We start from the raw sequence: 12,119 nt of genomic DNA, 5'->3' as shown, positions 1-12,119 counted from the left end.
TTTTTTTTTTTTTTTTTTTGAGAGGGCGTATTGCTCTTGTTGTCCAGGCTGGAGTGCAGTGGCACGACCTCGGCTCAGTGCAGCCTCTGCCTCCCAGGTTCACGTGATTCTCCTGCCTCAGCCTCCTGAGTGGCTGGGATTACAGGCGCGTGCCATCACGCCCAGCTGATTTTTGTATTTTTAGTAGAGACAAGGTTTCACCATGTTGGCCAGGCTGGTCTCAAACTCCTGACCTCAGGTGATCTACCCACCTCAGCCTCCCAAAGTGCTGGGATTACAGGCATGAGCCACCACACCTGGCCTATATCTCTTCTTTTAAAATTTTTGGATCACATAAATTAGTTTTTGCATTTAGTAAGTCTTATTTTAACAAATAACCTAAATCGCCATTAGCTATCCTGCTGAGAAAGCTCAACTGTTCTTACTGTAACCTGACTTTACAACGCCCCTGGGAAGTGTCTTATCACATGCTGTGTGCAAACCCTTAATGTGCCCTCAAGTAGAACTGGGCACTTCAAGCAGTTATTGATCAAGTGCTAGCAAACATCACTTCCATCACCACAGCTGTCAAAGGTGCCTAGAGTTTCCTCAACTACTAGCAATATTTAAGATTGTATTATTATAAATAAATAATATTCCATGTTAATCACTGTTCTGAGTATTTTAGAGTTTTACTCTCAAAAAAAGAAAAAAAAAATCTCTGTAAGATTGGTAAGCTTTATCAGTCCCAGTTTACAGGTATATATAGGAGTTGAGACACAGAGAGGTGAAGTAACTTGCTTTGTTCATTAACCACAATAGCCAAGTGATAAGGTCTTGGGCACAGATAGTCAGACTCCACGGCAAGTACACTTCATAATTATGTTATACTGTGGAAAACACAGAGCAATCAATCCAACCCCAGTTTCCTTTTTCAGAATGACTAGCATAAGCCCCAGTGATGGGTGCGTATATCATTGAGAAATGTCTCATATCCTACTCAGCAAGGTTTTAAGTAAAGTTCCAGAGTAAGCATTTAGATTTCTAAATGTATGGTTATTTTATTCGTTAAAATTTGTCTTTAAAATTCAGAAAGTTGGACTTTTAGTATGAAAGGGGATTTAAAATAAAGGTAAAGTAAGCTTGAAAACTCAAATTAACCCAGGCATGTGCTATTGCTGTTCATGAATTGTACAAAAAGCAGGAAACACATACAGAGGAGCTCGTGGATGGAGGGTCAGGCTGCGCAGGTGAGGGAGAGGCAAGGAAGCCAGAAGTGCAGTGCTGCCCTAGGCACCTCTGACCTATCACAGTCCCATCGGCTGCCCAGCTAATTCACCTGTCTCTTTGCTGGTTGGATGTACAAAGCAAGTAGCAGTCTCCTAGTCCCATACTTAGATTCAGAGATATCTGTTCTTTATAAATCTTTCAGTCATTTGATGAACTTTCATGTTTATGAGATAAAATAACATTTTTCCCTTCTGTTTTAGTTTGTGGTGATAACTGTGTGTTTGAAAGCTGGATTGGAGACATCATATTGGACATGGGTAAGAAAATATCTAACCACAACCGAGAAATGTCACATTTACTTGTGCATTAGCTCCAGTCTTGGTGGTGGTCTTCGCTCTAACTTGATATGTCCCAGGTTGATACGTCCTAGTCCACAGGTTTTCAGTTGTGGGGTATCAGGGGTCAGGAAAGGAGAACTGGAGGTTTTAGTTGGGAAATACTGAGTTAAACTTAAACAAGTGCGTTACCACAAGACTTCTCAGAGCCTTTAAAGTATTGTCATATATTATGAGTATCCCAGGAAGTTGTGAGACTTTAAACTTACAGACTACAAATCTTTTCTTAGAGGTGTCACTGGACTGGTGTTCTGTAGAAAACCCATTGGAAAGTGATTCTGAAGACTGAAAATATTAATGACAGATTTGTCCTCAGACATTGATAAATACCCAGTCTTGTTCCATTTTAGATAACGTTAGTTTTGCAGTATACCCCCATCCAGTAGAGACCCCAGAAACAAAAAGAAATTAAAGTTTCATGTCCCTGGGAAAGAATGCCACAAGGCATTTGGATTTAACAGTCATCAGCATACATAATAATATTCTCATAAGGGTCTGACATCTTTCGGTGAGAGCATGCAGACCAAGAGTAAGGCAGACTTCCAAATGTTCAGGGATAAAAAAGGTAAGAGTAAGAGGAGAAAACTGCCAAAAAAGCTAGAGGAGGAGCAGTTCTAAATTCCAGTACCACAAACATTGCAACTGTTGTAGAAGAGATTAGCACTTAAAGATCCAATTTAAAAACACCCACAATTAGGTAGAAACTCCTATAGATAATATTTTTATGGATATAATAAAAGTTAATAAAGAAATTTGAGAGAGTTTCATTAGTATTTGTGTACTCGGTCTACATAAAACTTTTTTGACTCAGATTTCCTTGCTCTACAGTTCAGCCACATAGCGATATGGGGGAGCATCGCACTCTGGGTGGTGTTTTTTGGAATCTACTCATCTCTGTGGCCTGCCATTCCAATGGCCCCTGATATGTCAGGAGAGGTAATGTGCGCTAATAACTCATGATCCAACAAAACCTTAAAAACTGGTATTTTTTTAGCGAACCTTAATCATTTAGCATAATTTTCCATCTTGTTAGTTTATATTAAAATAGTATTTGACCGTTTAAAAGCTGTTTTTAAACTCCACAGTTTTGAGTGATTAATCTTGAGAGAATATTTTGAACTTGAGCATTTTACTTAAATCTGACTTATCTTTTCATAAACATAGCCAGGACAATAAAATACGGTTGTCGGGAGCTTGAATCTCTTTAAGGATATCCATATAGAAGATGCCATTTTAAAATTACACCATAAAGCCACAAATACATTTTGATTAAAGATTTGGGGAAATGGTGAGTTTCTGTCTTGGGACAGTCTATCATTTCTTCTGTTATCTCTTATTCTAGGGAAAAGTCTGCTGTCACTAGATTAAATGCACTTTTTGAGTTGTCCTAATGACATCAGTTTGGTTTTCATTTTGAAAGAATTAGGGCATCTGACATTTCAGCCTTATCATAGTCCATTTTCAATTCTGTCTTTCAGTTTCTTGTTACACGGGTAGGAATTGAGTTATTAGGTGTTCATGGGGGAGTGTCAAAAGATCTCCTTTCCTTCTGAAGAGATTCCAGCAGTAGGAGGGTTTATGATTTCAATTGCAGGAAATTTGACATAAAATGTATAAAAGAAAATGTGGAAAACATTTTGGGATTTCCTGTGACCTCACAGTAACTTGCAAATCAAGGTAATGTGAGCTCCATGACAGTGCATTGTTTTACCGCAGTCACAGGAACCCTTTCCCGTGGTTTTCATGTATTTGTTGCCTCTAAGTACTGCCTGAGTACCTTTCACTTTTGACAGTCTGGTTTATAGATCATTTTCATGAAATTTTATCTGACAGCATCCTGCTTTTTATAAATTAGCAGAATGCAGACACATTTTTAAAATTTTGTGGTTAAATTTATTAGAGAGAGGCATTATATACTCTTACAGCAAAACCAGACGTATCAAGGAGTATGTACTTCCTTCGACAAAAGTGAAGGCTTCTTTTGAAACATATATTGTAAAAACTAAAAATTTTACAGCATGTATTCTAAGCAGAACAGGGAGAAAGCTGTGAGCGGGTCTCCTCTTTACCTTGGTTTCCGAGTCCTTTTCCTGAAATAAAGCAGTATAACTGAAGGAAAAAAAAGTATGGGCCTGTGTGTGTATCTGATGATGACATTTGGAAAATTTAATTCTATTCTTTGTTTTTATTTGATGTGCTCTGTCTCATTGGACCTGCTTTTCCCTTAGGTCGATTTTAACCTGATATCTTTTTCATTAGACTTAAGTCTTTGCCTTTCTTTATCTCATTTCTTAATGTTTATTTTATTTTCAAAATGAATAACACAAAAGATTTGAGATCCAGATGGTTTAAGCAAGTATGGCCAATAGGTTTGATGACAAGAACTGAGGTTTTGACCACCTACTTCTAGGACAAGTGTGAAGTTTAACTGGCTTTTTGCCAACCAAATATAATTCTACCCTTGCCTGTAGAATTCCCAGAATTACCCAAACACAAAACTTAATATCGTCTCTTGAGACTCATGGTGATGCTGTGTTTAATTCAAAGTGAAATGAATGTCAGTACTCCATCACATTTCTGTTCACTTCATATACAGAGGGAAGTGCTAACAGAGGTTCTTTTCTTGTTGTTTTATTACTACTGCTACTCTGAATATAGTGTTTAAATAGCTGGTGCTCCACTGAAAATATGAAAATGGATTAATTCAGCTGTAGGGTAGGCTTGACTAGCATGTCCAAAATGTAAGTCTGTTTTCTTTATTCAAGCAAAGGAAGAATACTTTAAATTTATGTAGCACTTTAGCACTCCCAAAGCATTTTGGTGTGGGTATGGATGTGGGTGTGGTGGGATGTGGGTGTGTGGGTGTGTGTGTAAATGAGCCTCACAGTAATGCCAATATAAGGATATAGTGAGAATACCACTCAGATTCTCCAGGGTAAATCATCTCCATTTACTGTTTCTTGAGCATTAGGCTAATAAGTCCCCAAAAAATGTCATAGCTGTATTCAATTTTTAAAGTTTTTATTATAGATGTAGAGTCACTAGATATGTTAGATTACAACTCAGTTAATTTCAACGAGAATGACTACTCTTAGGTCTATATTTTCTAATCTTAAAATTCTTAAGAATATAGCCAAATGTATATATACACACATATATAAATGTGAAAAATTCATGTATGTGCCAATATTTATATCTGTAGGTATATACATAATTGGCCAACTATCTTAAAGCTTATTCAACTGTTAACTTTCATAGCAATATAGTATTGTAATATATTGTACATTACATATATTATCTATTGCATATAGTAATATATTATTGTAAGGAATGCCAGCATAAGTTAAATGTTAGCATCTGCTGCCTTGACATGTTTTATGATATCCACGTAATGAAACACGGCCCAGAGCAGCCCCCAGAACTTGAGGCCATTCTGCAGGAGTCCTGATGCAGGGTGTAGGTAATTTCTGTCACCACCACTAACAGGGTCATAAGTATCTAATCCAAAGACCATATCCCCAGGATCCCAGTCCTTTCCTGTGTTGATTTGGCAGCAATTCATTCCACACTAAATAATTAACTAATTATGTACATAAGTGTGTTTTGGTTGCCCAAAAGCTTAATAAGGGTCTCCAGGATGGTACCTTGTAGAGGTGGAGCAGACAGAGAATAGCAGCCCTGTGCTGGTTCAGGAGGTATTTTGGAGAGTGAGATACTGTGTGGTTCTAAAGGGGCATTGACTGAATAGAGGAGCTCTATAAAAAGGCAACCAAGATCTGGGAAGAATAACACCAATAATACCTCATGAATATTGAACGCTTACTTTATCCCAGGTAGTTCTGTAAGGACTATATATATAAATATATGTATTTTTTTTTCAATCAACCAATCCAACAGCTATTGAGATTCTTCTGTGTGTTTGACACTACTCTAGGAACTGTGGATTCAGTCCTGAATGAAACAGACAGAAACCCATGCCCTCCCATAGCTCACTTTGCTAGTGCAAGGGGGCAAACCATAAATACAATGAGTAATGAAGTATGTGCATATTTAAGTGTCTAGAGAAAAGTACGGCAGGCAAGGGGAACCAAGAGCCATATTTTCAGTTGTGTTTCCCATAGAGCCTTGTGGCATTTACTCATGGTCAGATTTAAAAAAAAACAAAACAAAACAAAACCCTGGAGGAGCTTGAGAGGGAAATGTCATGACCTGATTTATATTTTTGCAGTAGGACTCTGACTGTTGTATTGCAAGCTGCTTAGGAGGCTATTCCAATAAAGCAGGAGAGAGATCATGGTGTGTGGGGCAGGAGGGCAGCAGTGGTAAGAAGTGGTTGAATTCTGAATACTGTTTGAGGGGAAAGCCAATAGGATTGATGGACAGGTTGGACGTGAGGAGAGAGGAGAATTCAGGGCAGACTCCGTTGTGTTTGCCATGAACATCAGGAGAGAGTGCTTATCGGTAACTCACATGATCCTCACACCAAATGGGTTACCATAATCACCACTTTACAGATGTGGAAATTGAGGCACAGAGAAGTTAGGAACCTTAACTGACATCACTATCTGACTCATAGAGGCAGAGATAAGGTTTCAACTTCGATGTCTGATCCCCAGGTCTGCTACCTTAAACGTTGCCCTGTGCTCCTTCTCTGATAATAGTTGCTAAGAGGAATGTGTGGTGTTTCATCTGGAAATTAGAAGTCTGAAGGGACCCTCAGTCCTCGCAGGTATTTCAGGGATTTGTAAAGGAAAGGAAATCTCTGTATTCTGTTTTCCTGGCAGCACTACCTCCTTCATGTTTCTTCTCTCTGCCTTTTCCTCTCTATAGACATTGCAGCGGTCTTGTTCTTCCTTAGTCCTTCTTCCACATCGGTGCCACAGTAACCCTTTCAGAATGCTTCAACTCGTTCTCGAGCGACCACTGTGTCTTCGTTTCTTTCCTCATTCACTCAGACCTAATGGTGTGGGGCCCCTAGTGCCCCATAAATGAGTGTTAAGTGATTGGCAAATAACATTTTTTGCTTGCTTCTGTGTTTTAGACAAACAAATGAGAAACAGTGAAATAGAGGTTATAGAGAAGCAGCTTTCAGTTCACGTAAGTGCATCTCTCCAACTTCTTGTGATTTCCAACACATGAAGATTTTCAGCAACAGAACAGGATGCTGGTCTCATTTAATTAATCCTTCCCAGGCCAGGCAGATGAGCTCTCAGCCACTGTGATACTTAAGCAGCACTACATTCTATGCCTCTGAGCTTGTCTTCCAACTCCTAAGAGAGTCTCTTGTATGCCTCTCTTTACTGCGTCCACTTCAAAGAACTATCTTAAAAGGGCACCGATATTTTGCTCTAGTTAACAGGATCTCGGGGTGCAAATTATACAAATTCAGCACCTTACAGGTAGAGAGGTCTCATGCTTCTATATTCAGCTTCATGCAGATTCACACACAAATTAGGACTTTATAGTCATTTCCAACTTACATTCTTGGGTCATCTTTGCAGCAAAGGCAGAGCCATTTCTCTCTATGTGTTGAAAGAAAATCCTTGCTCCCTAAGTTGGGGAGGGAAGGGAACCAACATTTATTGTGTACCTACTAAGTTCTCCAGGCACTATGTTTAATGCCATATATTCCTTATTTTCACTAAACTCATGTTCCAAATCTGTGTAGTAAGCAAAGAAATAGCCGGTGACCAAGAGAATTTAACCCAGGCCATTCTTTTCAATCCCATTGGTTTCTGCTAACATTCTGAGGAATTCAGTACCTTCTTTTTGGGGCACGTTGCTGTTCCTTACTCTCAGGTGATAACTCTTTTTGTCTTGTAGCCATCCTCCTTGCATTCAATCCATCTGCCATTTCCCCACTTTTCCCAGGGTCCTGAACAATTTCTATAAGCAAGCCAGATATGAAAGTGCTCCTGTCTCTTTAAAAAAGTGCCCAGAGTTATAATTTCCCCTTCTCAACACCCACCTGACTCCCTCAACCCTATTTAGAGAAATTCCATCTCACTTCATGTCCTTGCCTTTTGCCTCTTCTTAACAGCAATATTAGCATAAATAATATCCATTTTGTTTAAAAAAATTTTTTTTAACTATTAAATAGAAAACTCAGTAATCCTACATCAGCAGAAAATGAATGGTTGCCACTCAGCTATAATAGGGCCCCATTGATGAAGGGCCAGTCACTGTTAGAGGCACTTTTCATGTGGTCACTCATTTAATGTTCACAGCCACACTGTGAGGTAAATTCTTTTAGACATTTCACAGATGCAAAATGGCTAACTCACTCTCTGAAGGTCAAACAGCTCCAGAGTGTCTGAACTGCAGTGTGAACCCAGCCTGATTCTGTCCCCTGATGCACCATGCCCACTCCTGTCTGTTCCTTTTCCATTTCTTCTCTCATCTTTTCTTTCCCCTTCCCTGTGACTTTTCTCCCAGACTTATCAACTATAATTTAATGCCCTTCTAACATCAGTGCCACCCATCGAAGTACTTAGTTCCATCTGTTTGATGAACTGACCAGTCGTCATGTGCATATAATATTTCCATCTTCAGCTGTCCTTAGCTGCCTTTGTCTCTGCCCAGGGGTTCTTTTCAGAGCATCAAATAGCTTTTCCCCTTTTGCTTCCGCTCATTCTGCATGCCTGAAGTGACCGGAAAGCTATTCCTCAAATATCTCAGAGTTTAGTGCAGACTTCAGTTACTGTAGACCCAGCCAAGAGCTGGTTGTTCTCAGTTGGTGGGCAGGGTGTTCCCATTTGGAAAACATTCCTTCCTAGAGTTTTGCACTTTGTTTCCACTACAATAATTCTACATCTCTACCCATGATAATGATTCAAATGATAATGATTAACAAGTGTCCCACAACCATAAATTATTGAAATATTTAACTGTTCAAAAGGAATTATATCGGGGTTAGGGGCAGTGGGGGTAAGGTAGACATTGGAAAATGCAACAATAAGAAATCATTTAGGAAAGGAAAAAGAAACTAGTGTGACGAACTTGGCTGTGACTTTAAATATGTCGCTGTCTTCCTCTCCTCTCACAAATATGGTTGTGATTTAAGAGGAGAACTTTTTTTCAGACCTGACTTGTATTTTTTCACACCAGTACAACAATTTATGGGGCAAGGGAGGCCCTGGGGAAAAGTGCTATGTTATATAAACATATGCTGGCCTGCTTTTCCGACTGGTCTAAATGATGTTACTGGGTATTTTTTGAATTTCTAGGAGAAAATAGTTTAGCCAATGATTAATAAACCAGATTAAAAAATAAAAAACAAGCTACAGCAAGGATCATTTCATATCAGGATTAATAACAGAAGCTTAGTATCAGCAAAACTTTTAAATTTATTGTGGCATTGCAGACAGGCACTGTAAAGTCCTCCCAAGCACCATCTGTTTCTGCTCTCCCTGGCCTAAGGGATCTATAAAACTACTGAAGGAAATTGAAGTTAAGGAACGAGCATGTGTTTTACAGAATTTCAGATCTCTTGATTGAGGTTTGTAAAGGCTTTCTGAAAAACAATAAAAATCTTTGTTGAGCCCTTTGGTGTCACCCCGGTAGGAAAGGTATTAATAAACTACATTAGTGATATGATTTTCCTAAATTGTGCTGTTGCCTGTTTTATCCAACATAATAAATTACTTTTCATATGAGGAATTTCCTGGTTAAAATAGTCTTTATTCATCTATCAGCTTTTAATTACCTCCATAGCATGCGATAATTTATTGGTCTTAAGACCAAGCCTTGTAGATGAGGTGGGGCAGTGTTATGATATGATGGAGTTTCATCCGAGATTACTGTGTTTAGCCAAGTAGTCTGGAGGGAACAACTGTACAAAATTCTGTCAGATGTTCTTCAATGAGCCAATGACTGTGAGTCCATCCAGTAAAACCTGCCATTGGTCACGGTCCTCATGCCCCCAACAGTAAACGAAAGAGGCAGACCTTCATAGTTCTACAGGCAGCTGGCCAGGAGCTACTTCTAAGCCCATTTTGTAAAGAGAAGTATATATGGAAATGCTGAGAGGAAAAGGGAGACATGGGTATGACGAACGTAATCATGAATCAGGACATCTGGACATCTGCATACACTTTACAGTGAGAGCTCTCCTTAGAGCCATTACGAGAACAGGCATTGTGTTTTGTAACCACAGTACCTTTGCCTGCAATATACAGCAGGTGTAGATTGAGCGTCTCCTGTGTGCCAGGGCCTGTGTTAGGCACTGGAGGATGCAAAGATGAATGGAATTGGCCTTGTCCTTAAGGATCCCTTTGTTTAATGGTGGGGCATTGATGTCATAAGCGAGAGAGAGGCTGTAGTGTACCTGTATGCTACAGTGATGAGCAAGGTGTGAAAGCTGAACGAAGCCTGCTCCTGGTATGGTACAGCTTTAACTATTCAGCCCTAGAGGTCATTCACTGTCGCATTCATTCATTCCACAAATATGTGTTGAGGAATTAATTGGTGCCAGACACTGTTCCTCGATACCACGTTAATTGGGCAGGATCCCCATTGCCTAATTGACGGGGCCAGGGAATGGGACGGAGAAACAGGCACTAAACCAGTTAACAAATGACTAAATGAAGAATAAGTAAAGATAATTTGACAAAGTGATAAGTGATGGGAGGAACACAGAGCATATATGATAAGGGACAGGATTATAATGGGTGTTCCAGAAAGGTCTTTCTGAAGTTGGGACAGTGAAGCTGAAACTCACATGATGCAGGAATACCTGTCATATGAAGAAGATCATTTCACAGTTAAGGAACAGTAGGTGCCCATTCTCCAAGGCAGCAACGGGATTTTCCATTCAAAGACAAGGTCCGTGACTGCATCAGAGAGAGCTGGAGAGAGCACTATGAGGTGGGGTCAGCGCGGTGGGCAGAAGGCAGACTGCCTCTCTGCCCTACAGGCCCAGCATTCTGGTTTGGGAACCACCACAGCTTTTGTTTGAATGACAGGCCAGAAATACTCATGAAAGAAAGTGTTTCAATAAAGCTCATAACTGGACATAGTTCTTTTTTTTTTTTTGTTCTTGCACTTGTCCCCCAGGCTAGAGTGCAGGGGCGCGATCTTGGCTCACTGCAACCTCCGCTTCCTGGGTTCCAGTGATTCTCCTGCCTCGGCCTCCTGAGTAGCTGGGATTATAGGCACCTGCCACCACACCCGGCTAATTTTGGTATTTTTAGTAGAGATAGGTTTTTGCCATGTTGGCCAGGCTGGTCTCGAGCTCCTGACCTCAGGTGATCTGCCCGCCTCAGCCTCCCAAAGTGCTGGGATTACAGGTGTGAGCCACCGCGCCTGGCCAACTGGACATAATTCTTGCATTCCATCTATGGTAAGGTAAAGGGATCATCAATGAGTGGTGTCAAGCTGCTTTGTTCAAAGTTATCACTTAAGCTCCCTAGCATGCATCATCCAAAGCAAGTTACTTTATGGCATATTTTTCAATGTTTAAAAAAGTAACTGTGGATTAAACAAGATAGAAACGTATTTCTCTTCCATGTAATAGAAGTCATGTGGGAGACAGGCAGTCCAGGACTGGTATGGAATCTGCACAGTCATCAGAGACTAGGTTCCCTTTAACTTACTGCACTGCCAACCTTAGTGTACTTCCTCATAGTCTAGAATGGCTGCCTGAGCTCTAGCCATTTTACCAACCTTCCAGCTAGCAAGAGAGGGAAGGATTTGCCCTTTCTATTTGAGGCTCCTTCTTAGATATTACCAATACATTTCTACTTAGATCTCGTTGTCCAAAAGCTAATCATATAGCCAAAGTAGCTGCAACAAGAGAGTCAGAGGGATGTAACCGTTGAGCTGGAGGAAAAGGTGACCAGCCAAGGACAAAAGTAATTGCATCTAAAGAAGATAGAGAAAGGAGATAGATTGGATAGAATGAAGGGCAACTAAAAGTCTCAGCCGTGGAAGTCAGTTTTTCTATGTAAGCCATGTAACAGCTGTTTTCTTTAGCTAAGTGCTTTTGAAGTTTTGAGGTTTTAAAATCGTTTTCTACAGTCTTGAAATGCAGGTTATTTTGTTTTACAGACTGACAGACTTGTAATCAAACAACTGATGCTTTATGAGAGGGCTTTTCAAACATTTTCTTAAAAAGCTAAAATGCAGACCCATCACAAAATTATAAAAACCTGTAAAAATAATGTAACAAGTAAATATATTAAACATTGAGATAACATACCCTGTCTCATACAACTTAATAACATCATAGCATTTTAAAATTTTGTTTCTCATAATGAAAAAAATTTTTTTTACTAATACTGTCCTCATTTTTCTGTTACTTTTAAGTTTTTAAATAGGACAATAATGAAGATTAAAATAAAACAAATTATGTTTTTAATTATCTTCACTATTCTGGGAACTATATTCCTAGAAAATAGTTTCAGAACTGCACATTTTCTAGTGCTCTTGATGCCTTTTTAGAAAGATTCTTTTCTTTTGCATGTTTAGTTCTCATTGTGAATTGATACATACTCAAACTTTTTTTTTTTTTTTTTT

At 39.4% G+C, this 12,119-nt stretch overlaps 1 protein-coding gene across 1 annotated transcript in view; it reads left to right on the top strand.

The window, feature by feature from the left end:
* The window catches only part of ATP8A1 (ATPase phospholipid transporting 8A1), a 283,721-nt gene that overhangs the window by 241,907 nt on the left and 29,695 nt on the right, over positions 1–12,119 (top strand). Inside the window, exons 33-34 of the mRNA XM_017870339.1 lie at positions 1,470–1,526; positions 2,433–2,540. Of these exons, the coding sequence (XP_017725828.1) occupies positions 1,470–1,526; positions 2,433–2,540 (165 nt within the window). The remainder of the gene's footprint in view (positions 1–1,469; positions 1,527–2,432; positions 2,541–12,119) is intronic.

Source organism: Rhinopithecus bieti, unplaced genomic scaffold, assembly GCF_001698545.2.
Source record: "Rhinopithecus bieti isolate Rb0 unplaced genomic scaffold, ASM169854v2 scaffold_5179, whole genome shotgun sequence".
Classification (NCBI taxonomy): domain Eukaryota; kingdom Metazoa; phylum Chordata; class Mammalia; order Primates; family Cercopithecidae; genus Rhinopithecus; species Rhinopithecus bieti.
This window is presented reverse-complemented; position numbering and strand designations above follow the sequence as displayed.